At 38.1% G+C, this 26,152-nt stretch overlaps 1 protein-coding gene and 1 pseudogene across 1 annotated transcript in view; one reads left to right on the top strand and one right to left on the bottom strand.

The window, feature by feature from the left end:
- LOC111148362 (junction mediating and regulatory protein, p53 cofactor) overlaps positions 1–26,152 on the bottom strand; it is a 111,338-nt gene that overhangs the window by 51,370 nt on the left and 33,816 nt on the right. The window contains exons 2-3 of the mRNA XM_022504860.1: positions 20,720–20,893; positions 3,590–3,740 (exon numbers count right to left, since the gene is read on the bottom strand). Of these exons, the coding sequence (XP_022360568.1) occupies positions 3,590–3,740; positions 20,720–20,893 (325 nt within the window). The remainder of the gene's footprint in view (positions 1–3,589; positions 3,741–20,719; positions 20,894–26,152) is intronic.
- LOC111148363 lies at positions 12,297–12,745 on the top strand (annotated as a pseudogene).

Raw genomic sequence — 26,152 nt, 5'->3', positions numbered from 1 at the left:
TTTAAGATTTTATTTATTTATTTGACAGACAGAGATCACAGGTAGGCAGAGAGGCAGGCAGAGAGAGGGGAAGGGAAGCAGGCCCGCTGCCGAGCAGAGAGCCCAACTCGGGGCTCGATCCCAGGATCATGACCTGAGCCGAAGGCAGAGGCTTTAACCCACTGAGCCACCCAGGTGCCCTTATTACTAACATTTTAATGTACCGTTTTTATCACTTATTTTTTAAATTGTCATGATGCTTTAAGGCAAATACCCATAATGCAATTCTTAGTTCATACGGTAAGCACATCTTTAACTTACTAAGAAATTGCACCGCACCTGGGTGGCTCAGTTAAGCATCTGCCTTTGGCTTGGGTCATGATCCCACAGTCCTGGTATTAAGCCCCATGTCAGGGAGTCTGCTTTTCTCTCTACCTCTGCATGTGCTCTCTTTCACTCCATCTACCTCAAATAAATAAATAAAATATTTTAAAAATTGCATTCATTTTCCAGAGACTATACAATTTTGCATTACAGCCAGCAATAGAAGGAGGGTTCTTTAGTTATTCTACATCCTTGTCTACCCTTGATATTGTTAGTATTTTTTTTTATTTTAGCCATTCTAATAGGCATGTGTTGCTATCTCATTGTGATTTTAATTTGCATACTAATGACTGATGGCCTTGAACATCTTTTCTGGCACTAATTTGCAGAGTAAATGGCCATGTGTTGTGAGTTTATTTATTATTCTCTATTCTATCCCATCGATTCACAGTCTATCCCTTCCATTATACCATGTCACAGTGGCTCTATAATTTATAAAGTCAGGTAACATGTCTCTGGTTTTCTATTTTTCTAAACTGTTTTAGATATTTTAGTTCCTTTGCTTTTCCATGTAAATTGGAATCAGGCTGTTTATGTTTATAGGAAAAAGTCCTGCTTTTTGGCAGGTACTGTGTTGAGTCTATAGACTGCTTTGGAGAGAACAGACATCATTACTATGTTGGATGTTCCAATACATGAACACAACATGTCTATCCATTTACTTAGATCTGTGATTTCTTCCTCATGTTATCTAATTGTAAGCATTATGAATCCTGTACATGTTTTGTCAGACTTATTATAAATGGAATTTTTAAAAAAATTTCTATTTCCAACTATTCATTGCCTATATAAATAGGATACATTTTTGGGTGCTGACCATATTTCCTGTTACCCTGAGAAAGTCACTTGGTAGTCTGAAGTTTTTATTTTTTCTATTTTTATTTTATTTTATTTTATTTAAAATATATTTATTTATTTATTTGACAGACAGAGATCACAAGTAGGCAGAGAAGCAGGCAGAGAGAGAAGGAGGGGAAGCAGGCTCCCTGCTGAGCAGAGAGTCCAACACGGGGCTCAATTCCAGGACCCTGGGATCATGACCCTAGCCGAAGGCCTCAACCCACCGAGCCACCCAGGCGCCCCTGAAGTTTTTAAAAATAGATTCCAGGGGTGCCTGGGTGGCTCAGTGGTTAAGCGTCTGCCTTCGGCTCAGGTCACGATCCCAGGGTCCTGAGATGGAGCCCCGAGCATCGGGCTCTCCCCTCAGCGGGAAGCCGCTTCTCCCTCTCCCACTCCCCTGCTTGTATTCTTTCTCTGTGTTTCTCTCCATCAAATAAATAAACAAAATCTTTTAATAAATTAATAAATAAATACAGATTCCATACAATTTTCAACATGAACAGTATTATCTAAAATAGGAACCACTTTATTTCTTCCTTTCCAACTAGAATCTTTTTATTTCTTTTTCTTGCCTTATTACAACTAATATTTATTCTATTATGCTGAATAAGAAAGAGGGGTCAAGAGTAAACATCCTAGACTTTGTACCTATTTTGGGGGGAAGCATTCAGTCTTCCACATTAAATGCAATGTTGGCTATAGGGTTTTTGCAGATGTGCTTTATCAGACTTACAGAAGTTCTTTTCTATTCCTAGTTTGCTGAGTGTTTTCATCACACACAGCATGTATTTCGTCAAATGCTTTTTCAGCATTTACTGATATGATTAACCATGCATTTTTTTTTTTTTTTTTTTAAGAAGATAAAGCTTCTCAAACTCAGCACTTTAGACCTTCTGAGCCAGAAAATTCTTTGTCATAGATTGGGCTGTCCTATGTAACATAAGTTGTTTCACTTAATCCATGGCTCTACTAAATGCTAGTAACACTCTTAGTAGTTGTGACAACCAAAATGTCCCCAGAGACTGTTAAATGTCCTTTTGCATGGCACAATCACCTTTAGTTAAAAACCACTGCTGTGGGGCGCCCAGGTGGCTTAGTTGAGTGTCTGCCTTCAGCTCAGGTCACAATCACGGGGTCCTGGAATAAAGCCCTGCAATGGGTCCCCTGCTCAGCAGGGAGCCTGCTTCTCCTTCTCCCTCTGTACTTCCCCTGCTTGTGCTTTCTTTCACTCTCAAAATAAATAAAATCTTTAAAAATAAAAAAAGAAGGGTCTGCCTGGGTGGCTCAGTGGTTAAGCCTCTGCCTTCAGCTCAGGTCATGATCTCAGGGTCCTGGGATCGAGTCCCACATCAGGCTCTCTGCTAGGCAGTGAGCCTGCTTCCTCCTCTCTCTCTCTCTCTCTCTCTCTACTTGTGATCTCTCTCTGTCAAATAAATAAAATCTTAAAAAAAAAAAAAAAAGAAAGCATTTACTCCTCCCATGAATATGAAAATCCTCTTGTCAAAGTCTACAATATTGCAGTTCTGATAAGAATTACATTAGTTTGGGAAGAAATGATTTTTCAAAAAGGATGATAGTACTATCTTAGAGAAGAGTAACTGACTATACACCCAAAAGATTTCTGAACAATAACGAGGGTTAATTGATAATGTAGGTAATAAATTTCATTATGAAGCTATTATCATTAATCAGAGCATAAGAAAAGGCTTATCATTGGAAAAGAGAGTCCAGAAAGAAATCCAAGTACATAAAAGAATTTTACTAGGTTTTGACTATTTGGAAGAGTACAGAAACTAACTTCAGGAAATATAAATAACAATTCAAAGATTAAACTGCTATTGAAGGATTTTCATGGCCACCCATGGAAGGAAGTTGAAAGGAATGGACCTTCAAAGACCTTGCCCTATGACTCTCTTCATTTGGCTTGTCTTGATTTTTATCATTTATAAACTGTAATCCTAAGCATGTACTTTCCTAAGTTCTGTGAGTCATTGTAGCAAATGATCAAACCTAAAAAGGCCATGCAAACCCCCAAGTTTGTCATCAGTTGGTGAGAAGTGCAGAAGGCCCAGGGACCCTCTAAGGTTCCAAGTAGTGTCTTAAATGTGGGCAGTTTCATCGCATAAGCTGTGGGGTAACAGGTTAGTGTCAGAATTGACTTATGCTACACTAACACCCAATTACTATTTTTTAAAGGTGGAGTATGTGTAAACACATGCCCAGAAAAGACTGAAAGGATCTACCATAATTTACTAATAGTGATCTTTTTTATCTACTAGGACTATGAGTAGTCTTTATACATTATTCTATAGAACTCCTGCAAACATGAAATATTTCAGTCATTTTCAAAAATATCTAAAAAGAATAACTTTACTAGGAAACTCACCTTTTTGTGCTTTCGCTGTGATTTCAAAATACTTGACAGTAAGATCTTGAATAGACAGCACAGCCATGTGAGCTTTTCGCTGCCAATCAGCATCTTCTTTTTGTAGACTTTCAATTCTTCGGGGACCCAGATAATCATTCTCCATGGAAATCTTTAGAGAGAAAAAAAGAAAAATTAAGAGGGCCATTTCTTTCTTCTTCCTCTCTTTTTAAAAGATTTTATTTGACAGAAACAACGAGAGAGGGAACACAAGCAGGGGAGTGGAAGAGGAAGAAGCAGGCTTCCCGCTGAACAGGGAGCCCAATGCAGGGCTCAATCCCAGGACCCTGGGACTATGACCTGAGCCCAAGGCAGATGCTTAAGGGCTGAGCCACCCAGGAGCCCCTTTCTTTTTCTTTCTTCATTCCTTAAACATTTACTGAATGTTCACAATCAGGCAGGCATTGTGTCTCATGCTAAAACAAACAATACTTGTTTTCTCTTGCCCTAGAGTACAAGCCATTAACTTATAAAAAAATAAATTAATAATAATGTTAAAGACATCTGACACAGAAATTTGTTCCCCATTCCTTTCTCTATCTTCTTTTTCACCCTTCCCCTCCTCCATATATAAATAAAGTACATACAGCAAAATATAAAGATGTTATTTTGGGGTGCTGAGATAACAAGAAATATATTTCCTACTTTATGATAATTATATTTTCAGGTTAAAAATTATTTGTATCACTAAATACTTATTTTATAAGTGACATAAATAATTGAAAACTCGGATTTTTAAGACTGATAATTTATAAAAATCAGCCCATCTATGCACTAAAGATCTCTGGACAAAAGTAACAGACAAAATTAATGATTACTTGCAAGAGTTACAAATAAAACAAAAGAACAGGGGCGCCTGGGTGGCTCAGTGGGTTAAAGCCTCTGCTTTCAGCTCGGGTCATGATCCCGGGATCCTGGGATCGAGCCCCGCATCGGGCTCTCTGCTCAGCAGGGAGCCTGCTTTCTCCTCTCTCTCTGCCTGCCTCTCTGCCTACTTGTGATCTGTCAAATAAATAAATAAAATCTTAAAAAAAACCCACAAAAACAAAAGAACAAAGCAGAGCTAAAAATTGAATGATGGACCGGAGGTACTAGATGAAATGCTAAAGTAAAATTCACAGATGTGACAGTATTAATAAAAAAGCATATAAAAACACTACACAGGTATGTTTAACATGGAAGAAAGGTGAAATCCAGGAAGACTAGGAATGGGTCCTCTGTGCTCCATCCTGCTTTATCATATAGTGTGAAAAGACTGCTTAAAAAATTAAATGAGAGCATCTTATTAGGATGATGAAAAAAACACAGAGAAAGGTATTAATCCACCCTGGCATATTTCTAAAAAACTAATCAACTATCATGAGCCACCAAAAAAGTTGTAAAAAAAAATTTTAAGAGGTAGAAATAATACAGGCCATATTCTCTAAATGGTGCAATTAACAAATTAAAAGAACAGTCTGAACCCAAAATAAAATTTTAATCACCAGGAAATATAACCTAGAGGAAGATAACATTTGGTTTTGATCTTGAAAACAATATACAAAAATATACAAATATACAAAAATATACAAAAAACAGTATACTACTCCTTAAGCAAATGAAGAGGTTTCCAGATAGAGGGGGAAATATACTAGGTGCAAGCGCACCTGGTTCAGAAGCCAGCACACAATGAGCAATTTATAATAAGCAGTGTTATGAACGGATAATAGCAAGGCACAAGAAGGGATCAAGAATGACTAGAGGGGCATCTGGGTAGCTCAATTAGATTAAGCATCTGACTTTGGTTCAGGTCATGATCTGGGACAGAGCCCCACGGGAGCTCTGCACTTAGTGGGGATTCTGCTTCTCCCTCTACCACTCCACCTGCTTGTGTGTGCTCGGTATGTGCACACTCTCTTTCTCTCTCCCAAATAAAAATCTTTAAAAAAGAAAAAAAAAAAAAAAAAAAAAGGACTAGAAAAAAAATCGGGGGGTGCCTGGCTGGCTCAGTTGGTGGGGCATGAGACTTCATCTCGGGTTGGAAGATGGAGTCCTACACTGGGTGTAGAGATTAATTTAAAAAATAAATACAATCTTAAAGAAAAATCTGTATATAGAACTGCCATTTCCTCAAGAAGTAAACAATGAAGGAGTAGTTGGTTTCATTAAGTTTGATTCTGCAAAAGCCATGGCTAGAGATATAAATTTAGGTGGCTTGACATATAGATGACATTTACAGCCATCAGAGTGAATGAGGTTATCTAAGGAAGTCATGAGAAAAAGGGTCATGATTGAACCCTAAGGAATACTGACTGTAAAGCTGGGTCAACAGCCCACAGAAATAAAGCCAGAGGAAGTGGGTACACCAGGCAAGTGTGGAATCACATGAGGAGCAAGATTCAAAGGAGGAGAAATTGAACCTGTCCAACACTGCTTAGGGGTCAAGTAAGATGACCACTAGTACCAACAGATATAACAGCAATAAGATCACTGAACTTAGCAACAACTTAGTTCTAGAGTATAAGCAAATTTTCTTTGCCTATTAACACCCATGACATCTTCAGATCTCAGTTCAATTACTAGTCCATGGAAGTCTTCCCAGACTTCCTGTTACAATCTCTTCAGTGCAACACATACCACTTTCCTGCATGGCGCTTAGAAGATTTTGTGAATTTTAACTATTAACTGTTTGCCCCTTTTAAAGTTCTATGAGGACACAGGCATTTTTTGAGTGTGTGGTTTGTTGTTTTCTTTCTTTCTTTCTTTTTTTTTTTTTGCTTCTCACTAGCATACTGCCTGGCATGAAATATGCAATCTAAAATATTTCCTAAATGAGTAATTAAAAATTCACTCTGCACCTGTTTTTAATGAGAGGTGAGAGATGTCAACATGTTTATAAATAAATATTCTTTTGAGGGATCTGAATAGAGAAAAAAGGGTGGTGGTAAGAGAGGACAAACCTTAATGGGTTTTAAATTTTAAATTTTATTTTAATGGGAGATCATAGAACAGTCTGAGAAGTGGTAAGAAGTATCTAGCAAAGGGAAAACAGAAAGATTCCAGGGGAAAATGGGGCGAATTATAGTAGAAAGGTCCTTAAGAAGAACATGGGGGGCACCTGGGTGGCTCAGTGGGTTAAGCCTCAGCCTTCAGCTCAGGTCATGATCTCAGGGTCCTGGGATCGAGTCCCACATCGGGCTCTCTGCTCTGTAAGGAGCCTGCTTCCTCCGCGCTCTCTCTCTCTCTGCTTGCCTCTCTGCCCACTTGTGATCTCTCTCTGTCAAATAAATAAAATCTTAAAAAAAAAAAAAAAAAAAAAAAAGAACATGGGAAGGAACAAGATTCAGAGTACTGGTGTAGGGAATTTGCTCTTGGCAAATGTAAGGAAAGTTCTTCCGTGGGCATAAAGAAAGTCAAGTTTTGGATTTGGTAGGATGAGGGGAATTTCTCTTTGATAATCTCCATTTTCCCCTGTGAAGAAAAGAGTCCAGATAAGAAAATGTTAGTACAGGAGAATGGAGGAAAGAAGACACAAAATAGATGTTTTTACATAGTAGGATGAGAAACCATTTAGAAAAACTCATTAAGTAAATATTTTTTAAAAAAGTAACCAGAGTTATTGAGGTCATGGTGAAAAGGGCACAAACTCATACTGCTGGTAGAACTATAAATTGATGAAAAACTTTTCTGGCAATTATTTGATGATACCATACTCTTTAAAGGCATTTTCTTATATACAGATCTTCTTACCTGTATAAGAAAATACCTTCAAAGAATAATAACCAAAGATGTTCACTACAATGCTGCTCAAAATAGAAGAAAAAAACTTGTCACAAATATCTAGTATTAGAGAATGATAATACTTACATAATTCTATGCAAAAATAATGCTTATGAAGTTTCTAGTAACAAAGGACAATAACTGTTATAAGATTAAGTAAAGACACATCAAATCATAGACATAATTTCAACTATATAATGTCAAGAAAAAAGGAGAAAATATATAGAATATATTACTGAGGTCATCCTTTGTTAGATTGTGAGTGATTATTTTTCTTCCTGTTTGAAATCTGTACTTTCCAAATCTTCTTTAGAGTGTGTGTGTGTGTGTGTGTGTGTACATACCTACTGCTTTTATAATCATGAACCAAAAAAATGCTTTATTTCTTCATTTCACAAACCATACCAACCAGACAAGATGAGGACACATTACCCCAGAGGCTTCCTGTTTCTAGTCAAGCAAACAATGAACTCCTGTTTCCATACAGGAGGACCAGCAAGAGGCAAAATTATGAGACTTACTTTTTTTTCCAGTGTGTGTGGGAGGGAGGGGAAGTGGAGATATGATCAGAACCTAAATGTCTTCCTTAATAGTTGGAAAACAGAATTATGTTGAGCTCCATTTCTGGGACCATAAAAATAGTGCCAAGTAAGGACAATTAAATCAGTAGGAGAAGCTTAGATGTTTGATATCAGATTCCCTACTAACCAAGACTGGAATTTCTTAATTCTCAGAAGACAACTACTGTATCTCCAGTCACATACTGCAGGAGTTAAACTTACATGATGCTACTGGATATGGTTGCTTTTTTCTCCCTTTTAGACTTTACCATGGCTAATATCTGGAATCATTCAATTATGTAACTTGAATAAAGATCCCATTGTACTGGGTACTTCAGGGGATGTAACGTAAGACACACATTCTCCGCCTGAGAAATTTACAATCTAATTGGAGGGTGGGGTAAGCAAAGATAACTGTGCTGCAGAAATGTCTTCAAATTAGGAGAACTGGCTGTGCTACTATTAAGTGTGAGAGCTTTGACACAATCACTTAACATTCAATTATTCACTCAAAATGATGATGTATTATATTATTTTCTCACCATCACTATTGTACTAGGCAGCAGGCACAGAAAGATAGTCTAGTGGAAGACACAGACACTAAAATAGAGAATTACAATAGAGTATGAAAATCTATCAAGATAGAGTATACCTAGGATACTTGGGGAAGCACCAGCCATGGAGGTTGCAGTACTGAGTCTGGGAAGAAAATTTCTAATGGGAATGATGAGTAACTAAATTCTTAAGGAACAAGTAGAATTTTAGGGTGCCTCGGTGGCCCCACCAGTTTAGTGTCTGCCTTTGGCTCAGGTCATGATCTCAGGGATCCGGGATGAGTTTGTGTTGGGTTCTCTGCTCAGTGGGGAGTCTCTTTTCCCTCAGGTGGTCCCTGTCAACCCCTGTCCCACCATGCACGAGCCTCTCTCTCTCTCTCTCCCTCAAATAAATAAAACTTTTGGGGGGGGGGAAGAGAGAGAACAAGTAGAATTCTACCCAGGTATTAATAATGGTGAAGGGTGTCTCTGTGTAAAAAGAATAAAGGTATTTTAAGACCCTTAAGGTAAATGAAACGTTTGGCAAGAAGAGAACCATTTAGCTGTTCAGATCAGGATTTACTTTACTGAGGTTGAAAACTGCAGAGGGCTCTAAAGGAGGGGTATGATTTTGACAGATACATGGTATACTGGGAAAGAGAACCACCCAAAAGGTCTGCTGGAGGCAAGAATTAACCTGAGCAAAAGGCTAGCCTATAGGGAGTTACGTTCAGTGTCTTAGAAGACAGAATAGTCCAGCATGGCCAGAGTTTAGGTAAAACAGATAAAGGCAATGGGAGATAAGACTAGAAAAGGAGGTTGTGGTCACTATTAGGAGGACTTAAAACGTCAGGCTGAAATTATACTTAGTTTGAGAGGCACCAGGAAGCCACTGTGGGACTCTTAGCAGTTAAGTGGCATATTTAGACTTCAGCTCAGATAGAAGGACTCAGAAGACTCGTTTGTATCTAACAAAACCATCATAACCATGCTTTGTTGTGATTACCTCTGATTTTTAAACACTCAAAAAGTATAAGATTAATATTCACAAGTGTGGACCAAAGATTTAGAAAACTTAACACTGCAGCCAAATTTTAAACTCTTACTCAGCATGTTATGAGAGAATGTCTTTTCAATGACATGATTAAACTTTATACCCTTTCAAGGACTTGGTATATTGTACCTAAAACCGTAAGCTAGGTTACTAGGGTTTTTTTTTCCCCCAACTTTGAAAGTCTAAAGATATATGTAAATTCTTGTCCATCAGTTTCCAAGTTCACCTTATGCCTTGTGATGCTAGAGTTGGAGCTTGTGAACCACATTTAGCCTTTGCCAATAGAAAGGGCTGGGGGAGGGAGAAGAGATTTGCTTCTTCCTACGTGTATCACTTGACTTTCCTGTTTGCTGTTCCTATGAGCATCACCAGAGACTCACTTCATCCCAGCATCTGCAGTTCCTTCCTGAAGCAGTTCACAGAATCCAGTTTGTAGTTTGTCAGCCTTAGCAGAACTAGCCTCACTTTCTGCCCACCCTCCCAGCAAGAGGAACCAACACTGGGCTGCTCTATTCCCAGTAATCTGGGTCTCTCCTTCCAGTCTCTCCTACCAGCCCTTGATGACCTATGCTGCCTTCCCCAGACTTCAGCTCCACACACAGTCCATCCTCCACACTAAAACATTAGTAACTGCCATCTCTTGCCTGTGTGCCACCAATCCCAGTGGTGGTGGCTGTGTACAGTTGTTAGCTCTGATATCTTAGTTGCCTTCTTAACCATCTGGTTAACAACTTTATGCCAAGTTAACAATTCTTTGTATTAAATTCCCCCCAGCTGAAATAACTGGTTTACTTTTCCGATCAAACTCCTACAGACACAACTATGGAATAGAAATCTAAAAAACAGAACAAGCAATGTTCAAAATTCAAAAATCTTAACTCAGATCATTAAACAGAAATCCTTTTCACTTGGAAGCCTAAACACTATACAGAAGTAAGAAACTTACATTATGGCTTATTCGAAAGGGAAAATTTTAAAAATCTGCTGGTAATTATTTGAAGATAACTTGTCCTTTGTTGGATTATCTTTACCTTCACTGTATAGGTATATTCAAATATACGCAACACAAACATGCTCTGCATGTTTTCTAAGTGCTGTTTAAATGGTTTCTAAAACTCAGTAGTTAACACTGCAGCCACCTTTTTAAAAAATGTTATTATAGTTTACTGTACCTAAGACATTAAGTCAGGATACTAAGTTCTTTTCCTATCTTGGCAAGTCTGAAAATGTACAGCACTGGTGAGCTGGATCATGAGCTTAAAAACAATGACGTCTCTGTTTTCAATTTCAGGGCTAGAAGGAAAACAGTGCCTGCTTTTGAAATGGAAAAAAGTATGTGTCAGTTTAGGTGGCTATAGTGAGACTAATTTATAAATACAAATTTCTTGGCATCAATTACTTATTATGAAGTACATCACTTCCTTGGATACTGGGTTTTATATAAGAACCTTAAGTGTTACTCTTGTCTACTGCTGGGTTAGTGGGTGAAGAAGAGAAAAATAAAACAAAATCTCCAATTCTCATGTGAAAGAGATGCCAAGATAAATCTGTATAGATACTGACATTGTAGTACCTTTAATACAAATTTTCTGGGCCCAGAAAATGACATGATCATATTTGGAAGTATTTAGTCATGCATTTTTCTGGATTAAAAGTAAATCAATATTCTCAAGAAGTGTGACCTGATAATTTTTTTTAAAGATGAGAGAAATCTAGGGCACCCTGGTGGCTCAGTGGGTTGGGCATCTGACTCTTGATTTCAGCTCTGGTCATGACTTCAGGGTCATGAAATCAAACCCAGTGTCAGGCTCCACACTCAGCAGGGAGTCTGCTTGAAATTCTCTCCTTTTGCTGGTCCCCACCACTCTCCTGCATGTTCTCACTCTGAAAATAAATAAATCTTAAAAAAAAAAAAAAAAAAAAGTGGTGAGAGAAATCTAAAAGCCAAGGAAACCAAAGAAAAAATAGCTCAGGTAAGAGGTAAGTGATGGCACTATACAGTTCACAGTTGATATGTGACAGTATACAGTGATCCAACAGTGTAAAAACCACCCTGCACAAAGTGCCCCAACAAGTGAGCAGAGTGGAGACTGAAAACCAGCCCATCTTTTTCCAAGCTATGTATACTGCTGTATCTGCCCAGATGAAGACCCTCTTCTAATTTGTCCACTGGAACAGGGGCTGGGGAGTGTGTATCTTTCTATCTCACACAATGATACTTACAGATTTGCTTGGTCCTAGGGAACAGGAAGGGTGGAAGAGCACATTTAAGATGCAATGAGACGATAATTGGCAAAATGAGGTGCCTGGCTACGAAGGGGAGAAAAGAGCTGAGGTTGCCTTCTAGATCCTTATTTCTTTCAGCAAGTATAAAAAGTCAGCCAATGTGTTTGAAGTGCTTTTAGCTACGCAAAGACAAATCAGTGGGCCAACTCAGTAACTAACCCTGACTCGTTAATATGCTGGATTTAAAAATCTAGACAGAGGGGGCGCCTGGCTGGCTCAGTGGGTTAAAGCCTCTGCCTTCGGCTTGGGTCATGACTCCAGGTTCCTGGGATCGAGCCCCACATCAGGCTCTCTGCTCAGCAGAGAGCCTGCTTCCCTTCCTCTATCTCTGCCTGCCTCTCTGCCTACTTGTGATTCCTGTCAAATAAATAAATAAATAACATCTTAAAAAAAAATCTAGATAGAGGTATGCTTGTTCGGTGCGGACCTAGTACCTCTTTTGTGAAGCGGCAGCTGAGGATACTCTGGTGCTCGCCATGGCCGACAAAAAGCCCAAGGAAGGAGTCAAGACTGAGAACAACGATCATATTAATTTGAAAGTGGCGGGGTGGGATGGTTCTGTGCTGCAGCTTAAGATTAAGAGGCATACACTACTTAGTAAACTAATGAAAGCCTATTGTGAATGACAGGGTTTGTCAATGAGGCTGATCAGATTCCAATTTGATGGGCAGCCAATTAATGAAACAGACATACCTGCACAGGTGGAAATGGAGAATGAAGATACAATTGATGTGTTCCAGCAGCAGACAGGAGGTGTCTACTAAAAAGGGAACCTGCTACTTTACTCCAGAACTCTGTTCCTCCAGACCAAGAAGACATTCTCAACTAGAAAGCCACAATTTGGTTCCACCACATCCTGACTACTACAGTATAGTTTTCTCTATTCTTTCATTTTCCCCTTCCCCATTCCTTTATTGTACATAAAGTAACTGTGTATGTGCACAAGCATATTGTATTTTTTTTAACTAAATGGCCAGTGGTATGTTTTGATCGACAACAAATGGAGATGGGATGGGGGAAAATACTGCTTCTGTGAAAATACCCCCTCTCTCCATTAGTGGCATTCTCAGTCAGCTCTTACCTTTATATTCCAGTAAGTTATTTTGCTCTCACTGTTTAACAAAAAAATGAACATAAAAAATCCTTACATACCTTGTTCAATTGGAGAACTTTAATGTTTTTCATTTATCATTGTAAAACCAAGGACAATTTTATAACTTTTTTGTACGTAGCATTACATGTAGGGCAATCTGTCTTTAAGTGGAGATAAATTACTCTAAAAGAAATGAATCCTAGATAGTTTTCCCTTCAAGTCAAGCATATTGTTGTTTAAATAAACTTCTTGTTTAAAAAAATAATAATAATCTAGATAGAATCATCTAGTTTGAAACTCACTCTGTGGATGCCAAAACTGAGTCCCAGAGAGACTGTAACTTTGGAGTTCAGTGTGTTCCACCCATGAGTGGTTTCAAGTTCTTTAGAACTTGGGGTTCTTAAACTTAAGTATCATAATCACCTGGGAAGGTTGTTTAAATGAAGACTGCGGACCCTAGTTTCAGTAGCGATCTGAGGTATGGACCAGGAATCTGTATTGGTAACAAGGTCCCAGATGATACTGAGGCTACCAGTCTGGGGGTTACTTTTTTTTTTTCTTTTTAAGATTTTGTTTATTTATTTGACAGAGAGAGAGATCACAAGTAGGCAGAAGAGGCAGGCAGAGAGAGAGGGAACCAGGCTTCCTGCCGACCAGAGAGCCCGACATGGCACACGATCCCAGGACCCCGAGATCATGGCCCAAGCTGAAGGCAGAGGCTTAACCCACTGAGCCACCCAGGTGCCCCTGGGGGTTACATTTTTGAGAGCCAATATATTAGACACAGAGTCTGGTAACTCTGTCAAGGGGTGTGGGTTTTAGAACAATCCCTGGCCAAAAATTCTGGGTAGGGAGGAACTGCTTAATGCTTATAGATGAGACAGAGGATTAGTGAAAAATCCTTATTAATTACCATTTATAGGGATGCCTGGCTGGCTCAGTTGGCTAAGCATCTGTCTGTGGCTCAGGTGGTGATTCTAGGGTCGAGCCCCACATCAGACTTCCTGCTCAACAGGGAGTCTGCTTCTCCCTCTCCCCCTCTCTCTGCTCATGCTCCCTCAAATACATAAATAAAATTTAAAAAATCAGATACCTGTATGAGGCATTAAAACTAGGAGACAGAGCAATATTACTTTCTGCCTTGAGACAAAGCTGGATCTGAACAATGAGTAAAACTGTATGGTTTAAAGATCAAAGGCTTTCCATAAGTAATAAAGGATGCTTTTAAGAATACCAAATTTAAAAAGTTTTAAATTACCGTTTATATAAATATAATTAAGACTAAAGTATATTTAATATAAAATATAAAAATATATAGTAACTATATTATAATAAAATGCTAATATATAAATATTTTAGAAAATATCAAGATATATTAAATATATATCTTATAAATATTATATAATACAAATATAAATATACATTCAGGGTACCAAGTTAACTTGTTTTCTATCTTCTTTTCTATCATGCTTTAGTATCTAGTTTAAAAGCACTGGAAATTAAGTTCTTTCTAAAGAATCCAGAGTACAGGTCAAACTCCATAGGATGCTACAGTGTTCTAGCCCTGGACCAACTTTCCTCTCATTTCCTACAAATCCTTAAACTGGAGACATACCAACAATTTACACTCTGTGGTTTAATTAAAACAGCAAGCTTTGCAGTCAAACAGACACGTGTTTTAATCCCAGCCATGCTATACCGGCATCAACAATGGTGCCAGGTAGGAGCGAAGATTTTATAATTTATTCAGTATTTATTTTGACGAAAAGCACAAGCACATGCCTATTTATAGTACCATTCCAGATTTTATCTGTATCTGGGGTACTATCTATTCCAATCTCCAATGCAGACATATGTACCCACTTTCTACTGGATTGGTATTGATTCTTTCAATATAAGATAATTGATTTCCCTATTTTTCCATGTATCTTTAGGCAGTGTTGATCACTCCAGTTTGTGTGCCTCTACATCAACTTTTACATAATACTTTTTTTTTAAATCACCTTAAGTTATAATTTACATACAACAGAATGTTCCTGACCTAAGTGTAAATTTTGATGAATTTTGACAAGTTTACATATCTATGTAAAAACCACTACAACCAAAATTTAGAGTGTATCCATCACCCAAAGGATTGTTACACCTTGTCCCTCTCAATCTCCATTGGCCAACCCCAGGCAACGAGTGCTAAGCTTCATCAATATAGATCAAAACCATCAACTCCAAAATTTCACATTAATGGATTCATATAGTACACTGTGTCTGTTGCCTTTTGTTCAGCATACTTTTTGTAAACTATTAATAAAAGTTTAATTTACATAAAAATTAATCCATTTAAAGTCAATTTTTGATGAGTTTTAATAGCTGTATACACCCAAGCAACAACCACTACAATCGAGACATAAAACATTTCTATCACCTCCAAGAAGATTCCTCATGCCATCCATCCCTTCACACATGAATATATGCTTTTGTACTTGGTTTCTTTGACTTAGCAAGATTTCAGATTTATCCATGTTGTTGTGACTATCAAGGGTAAATTCCTTTGCATAGCTAACTATTTATTCTGTAACATGGAAATACCCCATTTTGCCTATCCATTCACCCGTTGATGGTTATTTGGGCTGTTCCAGTTAGGCGCTACTGTGAAGAAAGGTGGCATGAGTATTACTGTGCCTGTCTTACGAGCAAATGTTTTCATTTCTCTTTTATAAATAACTAGGATTTGAATAGCTGAGTACTGAAGTATGTATATATCTAACTCCTCAAGTAACAGCCAAACTGTTTACCAAAATGGGTTACACTACTACAAAATATGCTAGGAATATTTGAGAATTATAGTTGCTCTATAACCTCAACAGCCCTTGGGAGTGCCACAACTTTATTTATTTTTTTTAAAGATTTTATTTATTTATTTGACAGACAGAGATCACAAGTAGGCAGAGAGGCAGGCAAAGAGAGAGAAAGGAGGAAGCAGGCTCCCTGCTGAGCAGAGAGCCCGATGTGGGGCTCAATCCCAGGACCCTGGGATCATGACCTGAGCCGAAGGCAGAGGCTTTAACCCACTGAGCCACCCAGGCGCCCCCACAACTTTATTTTTTAAGATTTTATTTATTCACTTGACGAACAGAAAGAATAGATGGGGGGTGGGGAGAAGCAGATTCCTCATTAAGCAGAGAACCTGATGTGGGGCGGGATCCCAGGACCACGGGATCACACCCTGAGCCAAAGGCAGATGCTTAACCGACTGAGCCACCCAGGCATCCTAGTGCCAGAATTTTAAATGATACTCACTCTAATGGGTGTGTATCTCATTACGGTTTTAATTTGAATTTCCATGAGGACAATTTTAAGCTTCTCTGTATGTGCTCATTAGCCATTTCTTTAAGGTCTTTTAAGAATTTAGCCAATTTTTAAATTTTTTGGTTGTCATTGAGCTGTATAATTTCTTTTTCAGATGTATTACAAGTATTTTCTCCCATTCTGTGGGCTTGCCTTCTTTTTCTTAACGATCTTTCAAAAAGTAAGTGTTTAACTTTGGTGAAGTCCAATTTATCAAAAATTTTTTTTAAGTTTATAGTTCATGGAACGCCTGGGTAGCTCAGTTGGTTAGGCAGATGCCTTCGGCTCAGGTCATGATCCCAGGGACCTTGCTCAGCTGGGAGCCTGCTTCTCTCTCTCCCTCTGCCTGTTGCTCCCCCTGCTTGTGTCTCTCTCTCTGCGTCAAATAAATAAATAAAATCTTTTTAAAAAATTAAAAAAAAATAATAAAGTTTATGGCTCAACTTTTCTGCATCCTAAAAAGCCTTTACCTTTTCTTTCCCAAAATTGTCAAAACTTCCTACATTTTCTTACATTAAAAAAAATTTTTTTTTCTTAAAGAGAGAAGTAGGGGAGTGGTGGCAGGAAGAGGAAGAGAGGGAAAGATCTTAAACAGGCTCTACATCTAGCACTGAGCCAACACAGGGCTTGACCTCATGACCTTGAGATCATGACCTGAGTCAAAATAAAGAGTTGGACACTTATTGAGCCATCCAGGCACCCCTCTTATACACATTTTAGAACATGAGAGTCTGTTTAGGTCTAAAATGGATTTGAAGTTAATTTTTCCATATGGTATAAGAACTGAGATCAATTTTTTTTTTAATGTGGGTATGTAGTTGTTCTGGTACCATTTCTTGGAAAGATTATTCCTTCCCCCACTTAACTGCTCTGTCACCTTCGTGAAAAACCTACTATATAACCATGTATCTGTTTCTGGATTTCACTAGTTTTCCAGACGTTTTCAAGTCAGTTAATAAGTCCTCCAATTTTGTCTTTTTCAAAATTGTTAAAGCCATACTTTGCCTTTCCATAAAAATTTGTAATTCGTTTGTCAGTTTCTGGGGGGAGAAACTTACTAGAATTTTAATTTGAATCTAGATCAACTGAAAACTGACATCTAAACATTACTGAGTCTTCCAAACTATTAACATGATCTTCCCATTTCTTAAGGTACACTTAATGTCCCTCAGCAAAGCTTTACAATTTTCAGTAGACAGAACTTTCATATATTTTGTAAAATACATTTCTGAAGAGTTGATGTTCAGAGATGCTTATAATGGTATTGTAAAGTTTCTGTAATTTTCATTTCTAAAGATTTTTATTTATTTGACAGACAGAGATCACAAGTAAGCAGAGAGGCAGGCAGAGAGAGAGGATGAAGCAGGCTCCCTGCCAAGCAGAGAGCCCGATGCGGGGCTCGATCCCAGGACCCTGGGATCCTGACCTGAGCAGAAGGTAGAGGCTTTAACCCACTGAGCCACGCAGGCACCCCTGTAATTTTCATTTCTAAAAGATTAGAAAATGCAATTGAATTTTTAACATTAACCTTGTAACTAAATTTACATATTATTTCAACAGGTTTTTTTGCTAGAGATCACTTAGGAGAGGGACAGCTGGGTGGCTCCCCATGCTTGTGTTCTCTCTCACTTTCCCTGTCAAATAGAGAAATGGGATCTTTTTTTTTTTTTAAGATTTTATTTATTTATTTGCAATAGAGCAAGAAAGAGAGCACGAGCACGAGGAGGGGTGGGGGCAGGGGTAGAGGGAGAGGGAGAAACAGGCTCTCAGCTGAGCAGGGAGCTTGATGTGTGGCTTGATTCTGGGACCATGGGATTATGACCTGAGCCAAAAGTAGATGCTTAACCGACTGAGCCACCCAAGCGCCCCATAAACGGAATCTTAAAAAAAAAAAAAAAAAAAACTCTTAGTATATTTTATATACATGATTACATTATCTGTAAGTACAGATAGCTTTATTTTGTGCTTCCAATTTATATGCCTTTTACTTTTTCTGGCTATGAACTCCAGAAAAATACTGAATTAAAGTGGTGAGAGTAAATAATCTTGCCTTGTTCCCAATCACAGGGGCTAAGAATTTAGTCATTCACCATCAGATTTGATGTTAGGTAGGCTTTTCATACACACCCTATCAGGTCGAGAAAATCCCTTTTCTTCCTAGTGTGCTGGGTTTTTACCATGAATGGATACTGAATTTTGTTAATTGCTTTTCTGCATCCATAGAAATATACTGGTTTTTTTCCCCTTTAGTCTAATATGGTAAATTATACTGGTTTATTTCTGAATGTTAAAACAACCTTGCATTTGAGATAAACCCTACTCATATATACTGTATCATTATTTTTATAAATTACTAGATCTTATTTTTTTAAAGATTTTATTTATTTATTTCAGAGAGAGTGAGGTAGGGAGGAGCAGAGCAAGGAGAAGCAGACTCCCTGCTAGGGAGCCCTACGCAGGGCTCGATCCTCAGGACCCTGGGATCATGACCTAAACTGAAGGCACATGCTCAATGACTGAGTACCCAGGTGTCCCTATTAAACCCTATTTTTTAAGATCATGTTAAGGATTACTGCATCTACATTCACGAGGGTCATCTATCTCTAGTTCTCTTTTTTCTGTAACATCATTTGATTTTGGTATCAGGATAATAATGCTGGCCTAAAAAATTAGTTGGGAAGTATTCCCTCCCTTGTTTTCTGAGTTTGTGCAGATTTTGCATTATTTCTTCTTTACGTGTTTCATAAAGCCTCCAATGATGTGTTCTGGACCTGTCGATTTCTTTATAGGAAGGTTCTGAATTATGAACTCAACTCTGTTAATATAGGGCTCCCTATAGTCTTCTGTTTCTCCTTGAATCTATTTTGATAACTTGCATTTTTTCTAAGAAATGTATCCATTTCATCTAAATCAGACCATGTACTGGTACCAATTTGTTCATATTCTTTATTAACTTTAACATTTGTAGAATCTGTAGTTATATCTGTACTTTCAGTCCTAATAGATATGTGGGGTTTAAAAAAAAAAAAAATCAATTCAGCTAGGTTTATAAAATATATTGAGTTTTTTTTCTCCCCCAGACAACCAGGTTTTGGTTTCAGTGATCTTTTCTTCAATCTATTGTTTCTTTTTTTCACGGACCCCATTCTTAATTTTTTGGGTTTAACTTGCTCTCTTTTTCTAGCTTCTTAGGGTGAAAGTTTAGATGACTGATTTTAGAACTTTCTTCTCTAATAACTATAAATTTCTCTATAAATACAGCTTAAGCTTCATCGCTTGGTATCTTGCCAAAGGTTCAGGATAAAATTTTACAGAGCTAAGGCTGTATCTCTGTAATTTCAACAAAAACATAGATTAAAAAAAAGAGTAGCTAAAAGAACACCATGCAAAGAAAAACGTCAGAACACCTGCCTCAAAAATGTAAAGCACACTTTACCCATGAAAACTAAATCTCATATTTTTTTTTTAAAGATTTTATTTATTTGACAGAGAGAGACACCAAGAGAGGGAACACAAGCAGGGACAGTGGGAGAAGGAAAAGCAGGCTTTGCAAGAGTAGGGAGCCCGATGCGGGGCTTGATGCCAGGACCGACCTGAGTTGAAGAAAGACGCTTAACAACTGAGCCACCCAGGCGCCTCTTAAATATCATAGGTTTTAAAGCTCTAATGGGTTGCCCCAGTAGCTAAGTAGGTTTAGCAGCCCAGGCTTGGTTTTGGCTCATGATCTCAGACTCCTGGGATGGAGCCTTGCATCAGGCTCCGCCCTCAGCACGGGGTATGCTTAGGATTCTGTCTCCCTCTTCCTTTGCCCCTTCCCCACTTTAAAATAAATAAGACTTATAAAAACATTTTTTGAAGCTCTGACATTAAAATTTTATAGCTTTTTTTTCTCTAAGATTTATTTATTTGACACACAGAGAGAACACAAGCAGGGGGAGCGTCAAGCAGAGGAAGAGAGAGAAGTAGGCTTTCTACTGGGCAGGGAGCCCAATGTAGGGCTCAATCCCAGGACCCTGGGATCATGACCTGAGCCAAAGTCAGATGTTTAACTGACTGAGCCACCTAGGCACCCCTCTTGTAACTTCCAAAATAAGGCCTTCCCAGAAGAAATGTTCCCAAAACTTCTGGTAAAGAAATATAAGGCCACAGAGTCCCCAAAACATTCTATGAGAGGAACAGAGAAAAAAAGTACAGGATAAAGGGGGAAGATGGGAATTTCTCAATACATCCACAACTTTACTTTCTAGGCTCTTCTCATCCCTGGCTATTCAACAGAATCACCTTTGAGATACTCTAAAATGAGGTGCGCAGGTCCTATATAACCTGAATCGACCAAAATAGAATCTTTGGGGACAAAGGACCAGGTATCTGCATTTTTAAAAAGCTCCTCTATGGCCAGCCAGTCTGAGAACTATGAAATAGGCAGAGAACCATGTAGGTCTTTAAAAAAAAAAAAAAAAATACCTTGATCTGTTGTCTCCGTAGCATGGCAAGCTCTCTCATGTCTCGGAATGGCTGTAGTAAATACTGATATAGTTCAGTTGTGGCTTCTGCAAGGCTGCTATAAGCTTCATCCTCCATCTGATACAAGTCCAGAAGCTCCACCATGCTTTCTGTATTCTTGTGCTTATCCAAGAGCTGTGGAACGAGAAGGTTTTATTATAAAGAATCTAATTATAATAGCCTATAAATACTTCTTTTTAACTCCCTCCTTTATTTTGGGATGTTGGAATACTGAAACACAGAAGAAATGAAAAGCACTGGATGCTCTTCATCACTCATCTCCATGTGGAGACATCTTACTACTCAAGACTGCCTGAATCATCCTTTTCAAACTGCTCTCATCAAATATGATGTTCTGTTCAAATATCCTGTTCTGTGTATTTTCTGGGTCTCCATACTATCTAACCACCTAGACTTAAGTCTTTAAAAATATATTTCCACATATCCTATAGCCTTTTCTGTATTTATAAAAAAAATTTTTCATTGCTAATATACAAAGTAGTTATCAACTCTTACCAATATTATTCTACTAATTTTCCCAAATCTTCTTGCCATTCCACTCCTCCTCCCAGTTTGGAACTGTCCTACATTAACTTTCAACTCACGCCTATGACATCCCTCAAAATCTAGGTTAATAAAAACCTCAACTGTACTAAAGAGTTTAACACTGACTATAACAGATTTTTGTAACTCTTACTTGTACTCCTTGGTACTCGTGTGTGTGTGTGTGTGTGTGTGTGTGTGTGTGTGTGTGTGTACATGTGCATACATGTGTACACTTGTTTTCATTCATTCCTCAACAAATATGGACATCTAACACGTGTCAGGCACTGGGCCAAGAGCTGGGCATACAGAAACATGGTATCTCGCTTCATGAAGCTTACAGTGTAGTAAATAAACAGAAACTAAGTTTTTAAAAATTACAAACTGTGATGATATGAAAATTATTTTTTAAAGCTTTAAAAAAGTGAAGAATAAAAATACAGTGAAACAATGAATCCCATGAGAAAGAATGAGAGTTGGGCAGATGTTGGCACTGTGTGACCTAATTTATGAAAGGTAGAGAGAGTAGGCAATCCTTTTCCAAGGATCCAAGGAAGCTTACACTAAAATTTAAAGAAACATGTAGGCAAGACAGTTTATGTATTTATTCTTGGTGCCCATTTACCTGCTGACAGTCTCCTCTCAAAGGCACAAAATTCTGCTCTTCATTCCATATCTAAAGTTTTCACTACTACCTTCCTCCCCAACTTTTTGCTTTAGTTACCATATCCGACTACACATCTTATATTCAATTTAGAGTCCAAATTCACTTCCTGCCCAGATTCTTAGCACTAAATGTAGTAGCACATACGCATTGGTCTTCTGCCTACTATATTATTAACAATCATGATGGATCAGATAATCTACCTTAAACTGTTTTTATGACAAAGAAGTACTATATAAATACTAGTTATTTTAAGGCTACTGTAATTCCAACTTCCACCGCTACCATGGAGAACTTCCACTATCCAGTATCAGCTGAATAGTTCCTCTTAGATCGTTTCTCCCACTGATGGGACTATAAATCCTGGGCAAAATATTACAACACTACTACCCGAAGACACTGTAAAGTGACCAGAAGTAACTAAAAACTGGAGAGAACATCAATACTTAGAAGACAGGAAGACCCTAAGTAACTTTTTATTTACAGCACTTGGCCTGTAGGGAGGCCCCAGTGGCTGCCAGAGGAGAGAAGTTTGGCTAAACAGAGAACTACAGTCTTGGCGCTTGAAGAATCAGAGGACAGAGTTAAGACAACCACAGCATACAAAAAAGGGGAGAAGTGCAGAAAAGGAGAAAGCCAAAGGAGGAAATCTCAGACTGATATATAAACTCTACTCCCCTCAAGGGGCACCTAGGTGGCTCAGTTGGTGCCTTTGGCTCAGGGCATGATCCCAGGGTCCTAGGATAGAGCCCCACATCAGGTTCCCTGCTCAGCGGGGAGACGGCTTCTCCCTCTCTCCCTCTGCCTGCTGCTCCACCTACTTGTGCTGTCAAATTAAAAAAAAAAAATCTTTAAAAACAAAAAAATCAACAATCTCTGGAGGAACATAAGACAGAGAGGCTCTGTTAGGTACCACTTATAGTGTCCAGAATACAATCTAAATTTCGCAGACCTGTAAAGAAATAGGAAAACAAAACAATGCTCAAAAGGGAATCAAATGTAGGCAACTTTAAGATGAAATACTTTTGATGTAGCACAGATTTTAATTTTTTTTTTAAAGATTTTATTTATTTGAGAGAGAGAGAGTGCGCACACAAGCAGGGGTAGGAGCAGAGGGAGAGAGAGAATCAGGCTGTCCTCTGAGCAGGGAGCCCAATGCAGGGCTTAATCCCAGGACCCTGGAATCATAACCTGAGCTGAAGGCAGACGCTCAACTGGCTAAGCCACCCAGGTCCTCTAGATTTAGCACAGATTTTAAAGCAATTATTTTAAATGCTAATGGACACAATTTGCTCATGAAGAATAAACAGAATCTCAAAGAAGAAATAGTATTTTAAAGATTTTATTTATTTATTTGAGAGCGAGCAAACGAGTGAGCATGGGGGAGGTGGGCGTGGGTACTAAAGGGACAAGCCAAATCCCCACTGAATGAGGGCAGTGGGGGAGGGTGACGTGGGGGTGCCTTGATCCCAGGGCTCCAAGATAACCTGAGCCAAAGTCAGATGATTAACCGAGAGAACCACCCAGGCACCCCTAAACGACATTCTAGAACAAAAAATAGTGTCTAAAATAGTCCGGGGCACAGACACAGTAAGAAGTTAAAAGATTAAAAAGTAATCATCTATGATTAGCACTTCCTATTCCCCTAATTCCTTACTGTTGCATCAGTAGAGCTCATATGAAACTGAAAAAAACTTCATTTTTTAAAAAAGATTTTAAGTAGTAACTAGGGAAACCCAAAACACCACAGGAGACAAAACCGAAGACACCAAAGAAAATCTTAGCCTCTGACACCTACAGCAACTGCCTAGAATAACACAGTTGAGACTTTTCTAGGTGGATAAACAAAATCTCACCCTAAAGGCATATTTATCTCAGCTCCTTTTGCCTAGTACCATCATGTCCAGCTTACAAAAAAAAAAAAAAAAAAATTTACAGGGCATATTAAAAGCACAGTCTGAAGAGACAGAGCAAGCATGAGAACCATACTCAGGTATAGCAAGGATATGGAATTATCAGACTAGGAATTTAAACTATGATTAAAATGCTAAGTGATCTCGAAGTGCCTTGGTGCCTCAGTAGGTTGAGCAGCCGACTCGGGTTTTGGCTCAGGTCGCGGTCTCATGGGTCACAGTATCAAGCTCCTTGCTCAATGGGGGAGTCAGCTTGAAGGTTCTCACCCTCTGCCCTTTTCCACTCCTGCATGTGCACTCTCTGTCACACACTCTCTCTCAAATACACAAACAAATCTTTTTAAAAATATGCTAAGGAGGGTGCCTGGGTGGCTCGGTTGGTTAAGTAGCTGCCTTCGGCTCTGGTCATGATCTTGGAGTCCCGGGATGGAGTCCCACACTGGGCTCCCTGCTCAGCAGGGAGTCTGCTTCTCCCTCAGACCCTCTCCCTTCTCATGCTCTCTCTCTCACTCTGAAGTAAATTAAATAAATAAATCTTTAAAAAATATATGCTAAGGAATCTAATGGAAAAAGCAGACAACATGCAACAACTTATGTTGTTGAGGGTTGGAAATACTAGGAATCAAAAGGAAATGCTATAAATCAAAACCACTAAAATGCAAAAATGCCTTCAATGGGCTTATTTTTAGACTGGACGCAACAACAAAACAAACTAACAAATGAGCTTGAAGAAGTGTCAGTAGAAACTTCCAAAACTGAAATGCAAAAACAAAAACAAAAAAATTCCAAAGAGCAAAATATCCAAGAAGCATGGGACAATTACCTATAAAGAGTAAGGAAAAATTCTATCAGAATTCTCTTCAGAAACCATGCAAACAAGAGAAGTAGAGTGAAATAATTAAGAGTTGGCTGGCTGAGTCAGAAAAGCATACCACTCTTGATCTTGGAGTTGTGAGTTCAAGTCCCACACTGTGTGTAGAGATTAGTTAAAAAAAAAAAAAGAAAGAAAGAAAAAAGAAAGAAAAAGTAAACCTTAAAAAAATTAAAAATCCATATACTTAGAATTCTGTATTCAGTGAAATTACCTTCAAAACTGAACGAGAAATAAGAGATTCTCAGGCAAACATAAACTGAGGGAACCTGTCTTGCAAGAAATACTAAAAGATTATTTGTCAGAAAGGAGGAAATTTATATAGGACAGAAACTTGGATCTAGATAAAGAAAGGAAGAATATTAGACAAGAAATTAATAAAAGTTAAATAACATCTTTCCCTATTATTCCTTTAAAAAAAAAAGATTGATTGATTGATTGATTTGACAGACAGAGATCACAAGTAGGCAGAGAGAGACTGGGGAAGCAGGCTCCCCGCTGAGCAGAGAGCTTGATCCCAAGACCCTGAGATCATGACCTGAGCTGAAGGCAGAGGCTTAACCCACTGAGCCACCCAGGCACACCTCCCTATTACTATTCTTAACAGATCTAACATAATAGTTTCCTCAAAATAGGTGCCACAATATATCCAGTGATTACACCTTACAGATTAATAAAATAATTAACAGGTCAAAAGGGACAGGACTAAAGAACTGGTAATACCTTGTTATAAGGTACTTGTACTATATGTAAAGTACAACATTATTTGAAAGAAAGCTTGGTTAGTATTGCAAACGTTATTATTGCAAACTTGAATGTAACCACTAAAGAAAGTTTTAAAAAGTATCACAGACATGCTAATTGAGGATATACTAACTGAGAAAAAAAAAAAAACAAAAACAAAACAGAATATAATACCAGAAGTTAATACCAAAAGTCCAAAAGAGTGGAAAACAAAAAAAGGACAAAAACTGGACAATAAACAGAATATAGTAATAGATATGGTATATATTACTCCAACTGTATCAATCATCACTTTAAACATCAATGGCTGAAACACACCTATTAAGAGAGACTGTCAGGGTGAACATAAAACCAAGATCCAACTATACGTTGTCTCAAAGAAACTCACTTTAAATACAGACACAGATAGGTTAAAGTGGTAAAAACATACCATGTAACACTAATTGAAAGAAAGCTACAGTAGCTATATTACTTTCAAATAAAGCAGATTTCAAAACAAGGACAATTATTAGAGAGAATTATAAAAATAGTTAATTCTCCAAGACATGATAATCCTTAATGTGTATATGCCCAAAAGCATAACACTAAAATACCCAAGTTAAAAAAAGATACAACTACAAGGAGAAAAGTATTAGTCCACTATGACAGTTGGAGACATC

Source organism: Enhydra lutris, unplaced genomic scaffold (genome assembly GCF_002288905.1).
Source record: "Enhydra lutris kenyoni isolate GAN:26980312 unplaced genomic scaffold, ASM228890v2 scaffoldscaffold19, whole genome shotgun sequence".
Lineage (NCBI taxonomy): Eukaryota > Metazoa > Chordata > Mammalia > Carnivora > Mustelidae > Enhydra > Enhydra lutris.
This window is presented reverse-complemented; position numbering and strand designations above follow the sequence as displayed.